Source organism: Pelobates fuscus, chromosome 2, assembly GCF_036172605.1.
Source record: "Pelobates fuscus isolate aPelFus1 chromosome 2, aPelFus1.pri, whole genome shotgun sequence".
In the NCBI taxonomy this organism is placed as follows: domain Eukaryota; kingdom Metazoa; phylum Chordata; class Amphibia; order Anura; family Pelobatidae; genus Pelobates; species Pelobates fuscus.
This window is the reverse complement of record NC_086318.1, coordinates 9553190-9568000: the sequence shown is the minus strand read 5'-3', so window position 1 is coordinate 9568000 and position 14811 is coordinate 9553190. Positions and strand designations below refer to the sequence as shown.

The 14811-nt window shown below is 40.5% G+C and overlaps 1 protein-coding gene and 4 non-coding genes across 5 annotated transcripts in view; all 5 read left to right on the top strand.

The window, feature by feature from the left end:
- The window catches only part of LOC134586033 (uncharacterized), a 67607-nt gene extending 59897 nt beyond the window's left edge, over positions 1-7710 (top strand). Inside the window, exon 3 of the mRNA XM_063441537.1 lies at positions 7601-7710. Within this exon, the coding sequence (XP_063297607.1) occupies positions 7601-7710 (110 nt within the window). The remainder of the gene's footprint in view (positions 1-7600) is intronic.
- TRNAV-AAC (transfer RNA valine (anticodon AAC)) lies at positions 7098-7170 on the top strand. The gene has a single exon. It is a non-coding gene; the product is annotated as a tRNA-Val (tRNA).
- A 1222-nt stretch (positions 7711-8932) lies between the features above and the next one.
- On the top strand, positions 8933-9018 carry TRNAY-GUA (transfer RNA tyrosine (anticodon GUA)). The gene is given in 2 exon segments: positions 8933-8969; positions 8983-9018. It is a non-coding gene; the product is annotated as a tRNA-Tyr (tRNA).
- Positions 9019-13579: 4561 nt separating this feature from the next.
- TRNAG-UCC (transfer RNA glycine (anticodon UCC)) lies at positions 13580-13651 on the top strand. The gene has a single exon. It is a non-coding gene; the product is annotated as a tRNA-Gly (tRNA).
- A 745-nt stretch (positions 13652-14396) lies between these two features.
- On the top strand, positions 14397-14468 carry TRNAE-UUC (transfer RNA glutamic acid (anticodon UUC)). Its single transcript has one exon. It is a non-coding gene; the product is annotated as a tRNA-Glu (tRNA).
- The last annotated feature ends 343 nt before the right edge of the window (positions 14469-14811 follow it).

The window sequence follows — 14811 nt, the reverse complement described above, 5'->3', positions numbered from 1 at the left end:
TGCCCTAGAATAATGCCCAGTTTTCAGAGGCCACGTACCCTGAACTTGAAAAGTTCTGAGGACATAGTTGACTGGCTAACACAGGGCACCCAATCTTCTACAGCCTCCGCTCCGAACCTTGATGCACCATCCTCCTCCAGCTTAGCTTCAGGCACCTCTCAAGATACCACTCACCCGCCTGCCACCACCACCAAAACTAGCACCACAGACCCTTTACTTGGTATGTCAGAGGAGTTATTCACACATCCGTTTGAAGAAATGAGTGATGCGCAACCATTATTGCCAGAGGATGTAGATAACAGGGATATGTCTCAGGCAGGCAGCATTAAACACATGGAGGTACGGTGTGATGATGATGATGTTGTACCCGCTGCTGCTTCCTTTTCTGAGTTGTCAGATACAAGTGAAGCGGTTGATGATGATGATGCGTCCATGGATGTCACGTGGGTGCCCGCTCGGCAAGAAGAAGAACAGCGCGAAAGTTCAGATGGGGAGACAGAGAGGAGGAGGAGATGAGTTGGAAGCAGGGGGAGGTCGGCACCCGGAGTTAGCAAGACAGCACGCCAATAGTGATGTACCGAACTGTCCGCCGGCGAACAGTTCCCGGCGAACTTAGCGTGTTCGCGTTCGCCACGGCGGGCGGACACATGCGCAGTTCGATCCGCCCCCTATTCGTCATCATTGGGCAAACTTTGACCCTGTGCCTCTCGGTCAGCAGACACATTCCAGCCAATCAGCAGCACTCCCTCCCTTCCACACCCTCCAACCTCCCTCCCAGCATCCATTTTCGATTCATTCTGAAGCTGCATGCTTAGTGAGAGGAGGGAAAGTTTAGCTGCTGCTGATTAGATAGGGAAATTGATAGCTAGGCTAGGTTATTCAGTGTCCACTACAATCCTGAAGGACTCATCTGATCTCTGCTGTAAGGACAGCACCCCAAAAAGCCCTTTTTAGGGCTAGAACATCAGGCTGCTTTTTTTTTTCCTGTGTAATGTATTTGCAGGTGCCTGCCTGCCAGCTTCTGTGTGAGGTTCACATTGGATACTGTGCCCACTTGCCCAGTGCCACCACTCATATCTGTTTTTACAATAGGTTAAGCTTTAGATTTAAAAGAAATATTTTTTTTTCACTGTAATAGAAGAGCAGTTGCCTGCCTGCCAGCTTCTGTGTCAGGTTGGATGCCTTGCCCATTTGCACAGTCAGTGCCACCACTCATATCTGTTTTTACAATAGGTTAAGCTTTAGATTTAAAAGAAATAATTTGTTTTCACTGTAATAGAAGAGCAGTTGCCTGCCTGCCAGCTTCTGTGTGAGGTTCACATTGGTTACTGTGCCCACTTGCCCAGTGCCACCACTCATATCTGTTTTTACAATAGCTTAAGCTTTAGATTTAAAAGAAATAATTTTTTTTCACTGTAATAGAAGAGCAGTTAGTTGTCTGCAAGCGTCTGGGTGTCAGGCCTACTTCAGCGTGTGCTCTGCAGACCTGTGCCAGCGTGCTTTGACAGTTGCCAATCATATCTGGTGTCTCTTTAGCGTGCTTTTACAAAGAAAAAAGGTTTCCAGTGTAAGCTAATAGCAGCCAGTCAGTGTCCTTCAAGCGGCTCTGTCAGGCCTTCCTTCAGCGTGTGCCCTGCACAACCCTGCCAGCGTACTTTGACAGTTGCCACTCATATCTGGTGTCTCTATAGCGTGCTTTTAAAACCAAAATTTTGTTTCCACTGTAATAGAAGAGCAGTTGCCTGCCTGCCAGCTTCTGCGTGAGGTTCACAGTGGATACTGTGCCCTCTTGCCCAGTGCCACCACTCATATCTGTTTTTACAATAGCTTAAGCTTTAGATTTAAAAGAAATAATTTTTTTTCACTGTAATAGAAGAGCAGTTAGTTGTCTGCAAGCGTCTGAGTGTCAGGCCTACTTCAGCGTGTGCTCTGCAGACCTGTGCCAGCGTGCTTTGACAGTTGCCAATCATATCTGGTGTCTCTTTAGCGTGCTTTTACAAAGAAAAAAGGTTTCCAGTGTAAGCTAATAGCAGCCAGTCAGTGTCCTTCAAGCGGCTCTGTCAGGCCTTCCTTCAGCGTGTGCCCTGCACAACCCTGCCAGCGTACTTTGACAGTTGCCACTTATATCTGGTGTCTCTATAGCGTGCTTTTACAAAGAAAAAAGGTTTCCAGTGTAAGCTAATAGCAGCCAGTCAGTGTCCTTCAAGCGGCTCTGTCAGGCCTTCCTTCAGCGTGTGCCCTGCACAACCCTGCCAGCGTACTTTGACAGTTGCCACTCATATCTGGTGTCTCTATAGCGTGCTTTTACAAAGAAAAAAGGTTTCCAGTGTAAGCTAATAGCAGCCAGTCAGTGTCCTTCAAGTGGCTCTGTCAGGCCTTCCTTCAGCGTGTGCCCTGCACAACACTGCCAGCGTGCTTTGACAGTTGCCAATCATATCTGGTGTCTCTTTAGCGTGCTTTTACAAAGAAAAAAGGTTTCCAGTGTAAGCTAATAGCAGCCAGTCAGTGTCCTTCAAGCGGCTCTGTCAGGCCTTCCTTCAGCGTGTGCCCTGCACAACCCTGCCAGCGTACTTTGACAGTTGCCACTCATATCTGGTGTCTCTATAGCGTGCTTTTAAAACCAAAATTTTGTTTCCACTGTAATAGAAGAGCAGTTGCCTGCCTGCCAGCTTCTGCGTGAGGTTCACAGTGGATACTGTGCCCTCTTGCCCAGTGCCACCACTCATATCTGTTTTTACAATAGCTTAAGCTTTAGATTTAAAAGAAATAATTTTTTTTCACTGTAATAGAAGAGCAGTTAGTTGTCTGCAAGCGTCTGGGTGTCAGGCCTACTTCAGCGTGTGCTCTGCAGACCTGTGCCAGCGTGCTTTGACAGTTGCCAATCATATCTGGTGTCTCTTTAGCGTGCTTTTACAAAGAAAAAAGGTTTCCAGTGTAAGCTAATAGCAGCCAGTCAGTGTCCTTCAAGCGGCTCTGTCAGGCCTTCCTTCAGCGTGTGCCCTGCACAACCCTGCCAGCGTACTTTGAAAGTTGCCACTCATATCTGGTGTCTCTATAGCGTGCTTTTACAAAGAAAAAAGTTTTCCAGTGTAAGCTAATAGCAGCCAGTCAGTGTCCTTCAAGTGGCTCTGTCAGGCCTTCCTTCAGCGTGTGCCCTGCACAACACTTCCAGCGTGCTTTGACAGTTGCCAATCATATCTGGTGTCTCTTTAGCTAGCTTTTACAAAGAAAAAAGGTTTCCAGTGTAAGCTAATAGCAGCCAGTCAGTGTCCTTCAAGCGGCTCTGTCAGGCCTTCCTTCAGCGTGTGCCCTGCACAACCCTGCCAGCGTACTTTGACAGTTGCCACTCATATCTGGTGTCTCTATAGCGTGCTTTTAAAACCAAAATTTTGTTTCCACTGTAATAGAAGAGCAGTTGCCTGCCTGCCAGCTTCTGTGTGAGGTTCACAGTGGATACTGTGCCCTCTTGCCCAGTGCCACCACTCATATCTGTTTTTACAATAGCTTAAGCTTCAGATTTAAAAGAAATAATTTTTTTTCACTGTAATAGAAGAGCAGTTAGTTGTCTGCAAGCGTCTGGGTGTCAGGCCTACTTCAGCATGTGCTCTGCAGACCTGTGCCAGCGTGCTTTGACAGTTGCCAATCATATCTGGTGTCTCTTTAGCGTGCTTTTACAAAGAAAAAAGGTTTCCAGTGTAAGCTAATAGCAGCCAGTCAGTGTCCTTCAAGCGGCTCTGTCAGGCCTTCCTTCAGCGTGTGCCCTGCACAACCCTGCCAGCGTACTTTGACAGTTGCCACTCATATCTGGTGTCTCTATAGCGTGCTTTTAAAACCAAAATTTTGTTTTTCACTGTTATAGATTGAATAGCAGTTACTTGTCTTCAAGCGGGTGTGTCAGGCCTACAGTGTGTGCTCTGCAGAACTGTTCAAGTGCACATTGCCAATCATATCTGGTGTCTCTATAGCGTGCTTTTACAAAGAAAAAAGGTTTCTAGTGTAAGCTAATAGCAGCCAGTCAGTGTCCTTCAAGCGGCTCTGTCAGGCCTTCCTTCAGCGTGTGCCCTGCACAACCCTGCCAGCGTACTTTGACAGTTGCCACTCATATCTGGTGTCTCTATAGCGTGCTTTTAAAACCAAAATTTTGTTTCCACTGTAATAGAAGAGCAGTTGCCTGCCTGCCAGCTTCTGTGTGAGGTTCACAGTGGATACTGTGCCCTCTTGCCCAGTGCCACCACTCATATCTGTTTTTACAATAGCTTAAGCTTTAGATTTAAAAGAAATAATTTTTTTTCACTGTAATAGAAGAGCAGTTAGTTGTCTGCAAGCGTCTGGGTGTCAGGCCTACTTCAGCGTGTGCTCTGCAGACCTGTGCCAGCATGCTTTGACAGTTGCCAATCATATCTGGTGTCTCTTTAGCGTGCTTTTACAAAGAAAAAAGGTTTCCAGCGTAAGCTAATAGCAGCCAGTCAGTGTCCTTCAAGCGGCTCTGTCAGGCCTTCCTTCAGCGTGTGCCCTGCATAACACTGCCAGCGTGCTTTGACAGTTGCCAATCATATCTGGTGTCTCTTTAGCGTGCTTTTACAAAGAAAAAAGGTTTCCAGTGTAAGCTAATAGCAGCCAGTCAGTGTCCTTCAAGCGGCTCTGTCAGGCCTTCCTTCAGCGTGTGCCCTGCACAACCCTGCCAGCGTACTTTGACAGTTGCCAATCATATCTGGTGTCTCTATAGCGTGCTTTTAAAACCAAAATTTGTTTTTCACTGTTATAGATTGAATAGCAGTTACTTGTCTTCAAGCGGGTGTGTCAGGCCTACAGTGTGTGCTCTGCAGAACTGTTCAAGTGCACATTGCCAATCATATCTGGTGTCTCTATAGCGTGCTTTTACAAAGAAAAAAGGTTTCTAGTGTAAGCTAATAGCAGCCAGTCAGTGTCCTTCAAGCGGCTCTGTCAGTCCTTCCTTCAGCGTGTGCTCTCCAGAACTGTTCCAGTGCACATTGCCAATCATATCTGGTTTCTCTATAGCGTGCTTTTGAAACCAAAATTTGTTTTTCACTGTTATAGATTGAATAGCAGTTACTTGTCTTCAAGGGGTTGTGTCAGGCCTACAGTGTGTGCTCTGCAGAACTGTTACAGTTCACATTGCCAATCATATCTGGTCTCACAGTAGCTTGCACGCATAGTACCACTAATCCCCCAAAAAATAACAGGCAGAGGCAGGCCACCCCGCAGGGGCAGTCGTGGTCGTGGTGCTGTGATTCCCTTTTGCCCTAGAATAATGCCCAGTTTTCAGAAGCCACGATTTCCGTCGAAGTGTTGAAGTCCGGAGAAGATAGAGTTCAGCGGTGTTCATGCCGTCACGTATCCGATTTGAGTTTGTGGCAAACCTAGCCACTGTTGAACTATAATATGGGAAGGTTGTCTGGAGGCTGTAATATGTGCCATGTATATTTGCTGTGTATGTGTTATGTTATGTTGATTCGCATGCTGGCAGCCGTAAGCTACCAGCATACAGGTACTTCGTTCGGCGAACAGCGGCAATCTAAGCCGTGGAACGAATAAGGGCCCCCCTGGTAGATCACACACTTATGGTCGTGCGGCAATGTTGCAATCGGTAATGATAGACTATTCTGGGTGGCCGTCGTTCGACTACCGACCATGCGGCGGTCGGCCATCTTGGATTCGTCTATTTGGCAGCGGTGTTTGGTTGTCGAGTGCCTGGAACTAAAAACGGCTACTCGATGATGCGAACACCGCTGCACTTCCAAGCCATTCGGGAGCCCGGTTTTCGGTAGAATCGTTCCCCTAGATATGTTCGACAGATTGAGGGGAACTTCTATGTGAAGCTATATTTGTGCGGCGTTCGGTCAATTCAGCTGGGATCAGAGCGGTATTCTCACGAAAGGTGCGCTCGGACCCCAGCTATCTACTGAACGTTCGGTCATCTCAAAGTACCGAATATTGTGGAAAATATGTATTTTAAAGTAAATTGTCAGTTCTGCTGCACGAGGGGAATCCACTTAATCGTCCATTTTAGTGGGAGTATCCTTCTCGTGCAGCAATGCCTGTTGGGAAAAGAACAATGCATGTTGGGAGAAATCCCCTGAATTATCTGTAAGGAAACCCCTTGCATGGGGAACTGCTTAAATATGCCAGCTCTTGAATAAACTGAGTTAGTTGACTCCCAAACTTTGTTTCGTCCGGTTATTGGGAGGATTTGGGGACTTGCCTTACTTTTCAGCGCTGACTGTGGATTTACTCGTGGAACCAGCGGAGATCGTGGTCTTTAATACCTGCCCTCCGCTACAGAGTTCCATGAACTCGACGACCAAACACAGCTGAACGCGTTCGATTTTTTTTTATGTTGGTTTTGCAATTAGAGTATGTTCATTTTTCTGTTACACATGATCAGTGCATTCTTATTCGGTACCTTATTACAATTAATCAACGGTAGCTACTGACTTTTATACCCTAGTACAGCCCACAGGGTTTTACAGAATAACCAATCCATCCGTACAATACACACAGACACTCCGACACAAAATCCTCCCCTCAGCCTGTGATATAATTACTGAACACAGTGGGTAATATAATTATCACAGGCAGAGGAATACAGTTTTTACACAATATTATTAACTTCTAAAATATACATGCCATTCACATAAAACATACATTTTCATAATCAGCATGCTGGAAATAAACACATACTAAAAAATCAGGGCAATCGGTTCAGGGGTTAAAAAGTTAAGGGAAAGTCTCATTTGACCGACCAAAAGCACATTTTCATGCCCAAAAGAGTTCCATAGATTTGGGCTGTGTGGTCAGTCAATTCCACACAGAAAAACGTCCCGTTCGAATACGCACAGATAGTCAGATACGCACAGATAGTCAGATACGCACACACACAGTCAGATATAGTTGTGTGTAGTGCCCCTTTTACTATCCTCCTTTTACATACCAATAATGCTACATGAGACATAGTTGCATTATATAGTGCTGTATAGTGCTGCTCTCTGTATAGTATAGGTCTGTGTATAATATCCTGGAACAGTCAGCATGTCTTGTATAGTGCTGATCTCTGTCTGTTCATTGGAGCCTTCAGCGTTTCTGTAGTGTAGTGGTTATCACGTTCGCCTAACACGCGAAAGGTCCCCGGTTCGAGACCGGGCAGAAACATTTTTTTTTTATGATGGTTTTGCAATTATTAAGAGAATGTTCCTTTTTCTGTTACACATGATCAGTGCATTCTTATTCGGTACCCTATTACAATTAATCAACGGTGGCTACTGACTTTTATATCTTGGGGAAGCAACACTAAACCTGCAATTTGACTCTGCTCAATTTGTTAGTATTTTTCCTAATTAATAGGAAGTCTTAATGGCCCTATAATCTTCAACATAAATCTACCTAATAAAATCCTTTGATCAGTATTTTAGATATAGCTTTAATGCTGTAACACATGGGTTATGGTTATACAAATATATTATATATTGATCAATACTTTTCATTTATCATATTTTATTTATTTTTTAAATTGCATTAACATATATATATATTTTTTATAAATATAAGCATTTTATTTTGTCATATTTTTACTGTTATATAGAAGTCAATCCTGAAAGTGATAGTATATTGCTGCAGCTCTCGGTGACCAAGGACAGGTTGAGAAATGAAAAGTTACGACTTGTGAAGTGGAACACAATGCTGAAGATTTAACTGCATAGTTAGAAACACAAGGGACGAGAACTAAACCTAAATATGAGAGATCGCCAACGCTGGAAATGACGCCACGGACAAAGTTCTGAAAGTGACGTCACGATCAAAATGGAAGCTTGGAACACAGCCTGAGAACAGTGGGAGATGGCGCTGGAATCCCTGGGATTATCATGGACGGACTGTTGTGGATCAAACCAAGTGTTTGATTATATGAATATCTGCTACTGTCCAAATTGTTTAAAATAGAAAGCGTGCACGTTTGTGTTTAGGGAAATTAGTGTGTGTTTGCTTACAGGGGATCTAGTGTGTGTGTAGGAGATTTAGTGTGTGTGTGTATATAGAGGATTCATAGTGTGTATAGGGATTCTAGTGTAGGTATGTTTGTGTGCGTAGAGGATCCATAGTTATGTATGGGATCTATGGTGTGTGTATAAGGGATGTAGTATGTGTGTGTGTGTGTGTAAGGGATGTTGTGTGTGTAAGGGATGCACTGGGTGTGAAGGGTGCACTGCGTGTGTGTAAAGGGTGCACTGTGTGTGAGGTGTGCACTCTGTGTGTGAAGGGTGCAGTGTATGTGTTTGGGGTGCTCTGTGGTGTCTGGGGTACAGTGTGGTGTGAGTGTAGCGGAGCTCCAATACCCAGCATAGGTATCTCCACTATTCCTTCCTCAAAGCTGAAAAAAAGACTGTAGTAATCCAAGGCCCTTTCCCCCCAGCAACTTGACAACACATAGTTCCAAGAGTCAACTGAGTTTATTTTGGCCACACACGGCTTTTGTGCATTGCCCCCTAGCATGGGGTTTCCATATCAAAAATACAAGGGTTTTCCTCTCTATTCTCTGTTTCTGATAGATAATTGCATCAGAAAATTATAATGCAATTATCTCTTAGTTACCGTTATATGTTTTCTTTCTGTTTTTGGTTGTTGTCTTTGTTTTACCGTTATATGTTTTCTTTCTGTTTTTGGATGTTGTCTTTGTTTTACCGTTATATGTTCTCTTTCTGTTTTTGGATGTTGTCTCTGTTTTACCGTTATATGTTTTCTTTCTGTTTCTGGATGTTGTCTCTGGTTAACCACTACACTACAGAAACCTCCATGTTGTCATTTATTTCTGAGACAGACAGATCTGTATATATCTGTAAATTTCTAGATACAGACGCTACTCGCTGTAATACGATACAGTGTATCAATAGAAATGTTATTTCTCAAAACAAAACATATCCCTTCGATAGCTCAGCTGGTAGAGCGGAGGACTGTAGAGAGAACTCAGACATCCTTAGGTCGCTGGTTCAATTCCGGCTCGAAGGACATATTTTTATTTACATTATAGAAAGTGTAACTGGTTTTATTACATTGTATATCATTTATATACACAAATATAAGCATAATATATATATATAACTTTCCACTGTTCCGCACTCATTGCTCCAGGTCTTGTTAACCCCTTAAGGACAGAGCTTCAGAAGCTTGTCTTTCATTTAATGACAACGGCATTTTTTGCTGTTTGCTTTCAACTGCAGTTTGCATTTTACTAATTTATTGCACCGACCCATATTATATAACGTTTTTTAAAGGACAGAAAGGGCTTTAATTTGATGTAACATATAAATACATAAATGCTTATTTATTATAAAAAAATACAGAAAAATGCAAAAAAAAAAAAAGAAAAATGTAGATTTCTTTTTTTACAGTTTTTGCAATAATAATGTGTGCCTAGTTAGTGCAGGTTAAGGAAAGTAATTAAAAATATATTCATTTAGTTGTTCTGATTTACAGAATATATAATGTGTCTGGGATTTTAAGTTTTTTTTGGTAGTTACAGGTCACAAAGCACAAGGAGTAAAATAAACTTTTAATATGGAGCGATTTTAGAATTTGGTATGTTTGACTTGTAAGCTTAATAGCCATAAAAGAAAACAAAATTGCCAAACAAAAGTATATATTTATATAAAGTAGACATCACAGGCTATTGTCCTAAGGTTGTTTTGACACTTTCTACGTAGCCATTTTACCGCCAACCTCTGCTAAATATTGGAGTAAAATTGTGTTTTGGGGGGGTTTTCGCACACAAACTTATAACAAAGAACTTCTCATGTGTATTTTGTAAAGTTGGTGTGTGCTATTCCTGTACAAAGTTTTATTTTGTGTTAAGTTACATCTGCTGAGTAAAATGACACCCCCATTGTATGTCTTTGGCACTATTTCGTGAAGCTACAGTGCCATATAGGAGACCTGTCCTTTTCAGTATTCACAGTCGAATTTTGAGAGACGGATTTAATGAGCCTATGCTTCCATTTGGGGTATTATAGTAGTTTGACTGTTCAAAAAAAACCCACAAAGGCCTACCATTTGTAAAAGTAGACACTCAAGGGTATCTCATAAGGTGCATATTGTGCCTTAACATGCCCCCATTTTCTTACCATTACATGCCAAAGTATGTGGTAAAAAATAATTTTGGGCATTTTTTACATACGGATTGCATTTTTGCTGGGCATTTTGTATATTTCATATTTCATATGTGCCACTAAGTTCAAAATCCCCCAATTATGCTCAGCTAAGTCTTCCGAGTAAAAGGACACCCCCATTGTATGTCTTTGGCACTATTTCGTGAAGCTACAGTGCCATATAGGAGACCTGTCCTTTTCAGTATTCATAGTAGAATTTTGAGAAACGGATTTAATGAGCCTATGCTTCCATTTGGGGTATTATAACAGTTTGACTGTTCAGAAAAACCCCACAAAGGCCTACCATTTGTAAAAGTAGACACTCCAGGGTATCTTATAAGGTGCATATTGTGCATTAACATGCCCCCATTTTATCTCCAATATATGCCAAAGTATGTGGTAAAAAATTATTTTGGCCATTTTTTACATACGTATTGCATTTTTGCTGGACATTTTGCATATTTCATATGTGCAACTAAGTTCAAACCCCCCAAATTATGCTCAGCTAAGTCTTCTGAGTAAAAGGACACCCCCATTGTATGTCTATGGACCTATTTCGTGAAGCTACAGTGCCATATAGGAGACCAAGCCATATCAGTTTTTACCGAACTTTGAATTTTGACGCTGGGCCTATGTGCAAATTCCAAGCATCCTCGCAGGTTTTAAATTCAAACTACCCCACAAAGGCCTACCATTTCTTAAAGAAGACATCCGAGGGTATTTCAAAAGGCATATTTTGAACCTTAGCGTGGGATCATTTTTCCGCTAGCTTGTACCAGGTGTTTCTAGTAATAAGCGTTTTTTCTGCCTTTTTGACACACAAAGTGAGTTTGCACAGTATATTTTGCAAACCTTATGTGAGCTACCACTGTATAATACTTCATATGTTGCTCAGCTATGTGGTCTGAGTACAGCAATACCCCCGTATGTACCTTTGCCAGCTATATGTGGATGTGGAAGGGGCACATTTGAGACACAGCCATTCAGTTTTTTTCTAACTTTGAAGTTTTACGCTGTGTCCATGTTCCAATTTGGAGTAGTTTAGATGGTTGGTTATTGAAACTTCCCCACAAACACATACTATTTATTAAAGAATACACCCTGGGGTAATTCAAAAGGCATATTTTGAACCTTGGCGTGGGATCATTTTTTCTCTAGTTTGTTCCAGGTGTAGTGGTAATGAGCGTTTTTAAATGTATTTTTTAACTTTTTAAAACTTTTTTTACTTTTTAAAACTATTTTTTAAACTTTTGTTTTAATTATTAATTTTTTTTAAAGTTTCCTAAACTTTCTTAAAATTTTTTTTTAGATTTAACATTTTTCTAAGCTTTTCTTTTTTTTACCGTTAACCCCTAACTAGCAGTAAGCAGCACTAACAGTAAATTCCCCATTTCCCATAACTCCCACCCACCCCCCCAGCTAGAAAAAAATATTTAATTATACAATATTTAAATTAGTTAATTAAATAAATTGAACCCCTGAGGGTTAAAAAATAAATAAAAGTTAATCGTCAGGGGTTAAAAAAAATTAGATCACAGTATAATACTGTGATCTGTATTTTGATCACTGTAGGCAGTGATCGACTGGCAGGGAAGGGGTTAATTTTTATTTGGACATGGTAAAGGGTTTTATTTTTTTATTTTTTACTTAAACGTTATTAAAACTTTTTTTAAACTTATTTTTTACACTTTTTAAAGCTTATTTTAAAATCTTTTTTTAACGTTAACCCCTAGTTAACACTAAATCCCCCAATTCCCCACTAACTTCCACCCTCCACAGCTAGCTAAATTTATCATTTTAAAATATTTAAATTAATTAATAAAATAAACGTAACCCCTGAGGGTTAAAAAAAAAAGTCAGATCATAGTAAAATGCCATCCCTGCCAATTGATCACTGTAGTCAGGTGCAGGGAGGCGGAAGGTGAGTATTCTGAGCACATGTGCTCGCTCTGACATTGCAGGGATCTGGGGTTAATTTTAACGGGTGGCGGACAAGATCCGTCACTCGTCGTTAAGGCAATCCCCTGAGTGACGGACCATAAGTATATATAGGTTCTTGCTGAAGTGCACTCACAGGACTCAATAATATTTCTAATCGTGCTGTTTATTCAAGCATCAAGTAATACAAAGAAGTGTCAACGTTTCAGTCATTGCCGAACTTTTTTCAAGTCAATTGCCGGACTTTTTTCAATATTAATAGGATTATAATCACTCGGTATAATATATAACGGGATTATAATCACTCAGTATGATATATAACGGGATTATAATCACTCAGTATGATATATAACGGGATTATAATCAGTCAGTATAATATATAATGGATTATAATCAGTCAGTATAATATATAATAGGATTATAATCACTCAGTGTAATATATAGTGGGATTATAATCACTCAGTATAATATATAATAGGATTATAATCACTTAGTGTAATATAAAGCTGGATTATAATCACTCAATATAATATATAATGGATTGTAATCAGTCACTATGATATTTAATGGGATTATAATCACTCAGTATAAAATATAATGGATTGTAATCAGTCAGTATAATATATAGTGGATTATAATCACTCAGTATAATATATAATGGATTATAATCACTCAGTATAATATATAACGGGATTATAATCACTCAGTATGATATATAACGGGATTATAATCACTCAGTATGATATATAATGGGATTATAATCACTCAGTATAATATATAATGGATTATAATCAGTCAGTATAATATATAATGGATTATAATCAGTCAGTATAATATATAATGGATTATAATCACTCAGTATAATATATAACGGGATTATAATCACTCAGTATAATATATAATGGGATTATAATCACTCAGTATGATATATAACGGGATTATAATCACTCAGTATAATATATAATGGATTATAATCACTCAGTATAATATATAATGGATTATAATCAGTCAGTATAATATATAATAGGATTATAATCACTCAGTGTAATATATAGTGGGATTATAATCACTCAGTATAATATATAATAGGATTATAATCACTTAGTGTAATATATAGTGGGATTATAATCACTCAGTATAATATATAACGGATTATAATCACTCAGTATGATATTTAATGGGATTATAACCACTCAGTATAATATATAATGGATTGTAATCAGTCAGTATGATATGTAATGGGATTATAATCACTCAGTATAAAATATAATGGATTGTAATCAGTCAGTATAATATATAGTGGATTCTAATCACTCAGTATAATATATAATGGATTATAATCACTCAGTATAAGATATATTTGTGTAATAATGACTGAGAATATAGAATGTTTAATAGTAATTACACCCAGTGTATACTGTCAGGTGTGAACCTGGGTCCCAGCTCTGTGAGTACACTTTAGTCTCTGTTACGCTCCCCCTATCACCGCGTTGGTGGTATAGTGGTGAGCATAGCTGCCTTCCAAGCAGTTGACCCGGGTTCGATTCCCGGCCAACGCATCTAATTTTATAAATGTGATATGCTATCATTATTACAATGTTTACAATTTATTCATGCAATATGTTAGCATTATTACAATACTTATTATGCTTTATGTATTGATTAGTTTTATTAAAATACTTATTGCATTTATTAATTGTGCTTGACTTTTATTGGGATGGTTAGATGGGTAATATGAGGTGTTTAATATAAATAATTTATCATTTATATTATGAATGGGGGTATAAGGAGGTGTAGGTGATGGGGTATTTGGAGGTGGAGGTAATGGGGTATATGGAGGTAATGGGGTATATGGAAGTGATGGGGTATATGGAGGTGGAGGTGATGGGGTATATGGAGGTAATGGGGTATATGGAAGTGATGGGGTATATGGAGGTAATGGGGTATATGGAAGTGATGGGGTATATGGAGGTAATGGGGTATATGGAAGTGATGGGGTATATGGAGGTAATGGGGTATATGGAAGTGATGGGGTATATGGAGGTAATGGGGTATATGGAAGTGATGGGGTATATGGAGGTGGAGGTGATGGGGTATATGGAGGTAATGGGGTATATGGAAGTGATGGGGTATATGGAAGTGGAGGTGATGGGGTATATGGAAGTGGAGGTGATGGGGTATATGGAGGTGATGGGGTATTTGGAGGTAATCAGAGGGGATCTAGAAGAAAAATAAGACTAATAACTGTGTAAGAGATCGAGAATTCTCTGTATCTGGACATAATGAAAATTCATTTTCACAGCCTCCCATATGGTCTAGCGGTTAGGATTCCTGGTTTTCACCCAGGCGGCCCGGGTTCGACTCCCGGTATGGGAAGTGACACTTTTATGACACATTTTAATTATCTTCTATTGCTGGTTTGCCAGATTTATAAATTACTGAAATCTTTAATTCTCAAAAAATTGAAAACAAAATATTAATTGTTGTACTACCTGTTGGCGAAACAGGCATCCGCCGCGCAAAAATCAAGTGTTAGTGTGACAGGTGATTTTAGCGCCCCCTGCACCCCACGGAAGCATGCGACTCCAGGCTCCATTAGGGAACCGCACGCAATGTCAGGCTGTCCGGCCCGGAGGGGAGTGCTCCTCTCCAGCCGGTTACTTTGTGAAGCTGAGCGCAAGCGCTTCCCCTCAGCGTAGGCCCAGCCTCTTACCGCCAC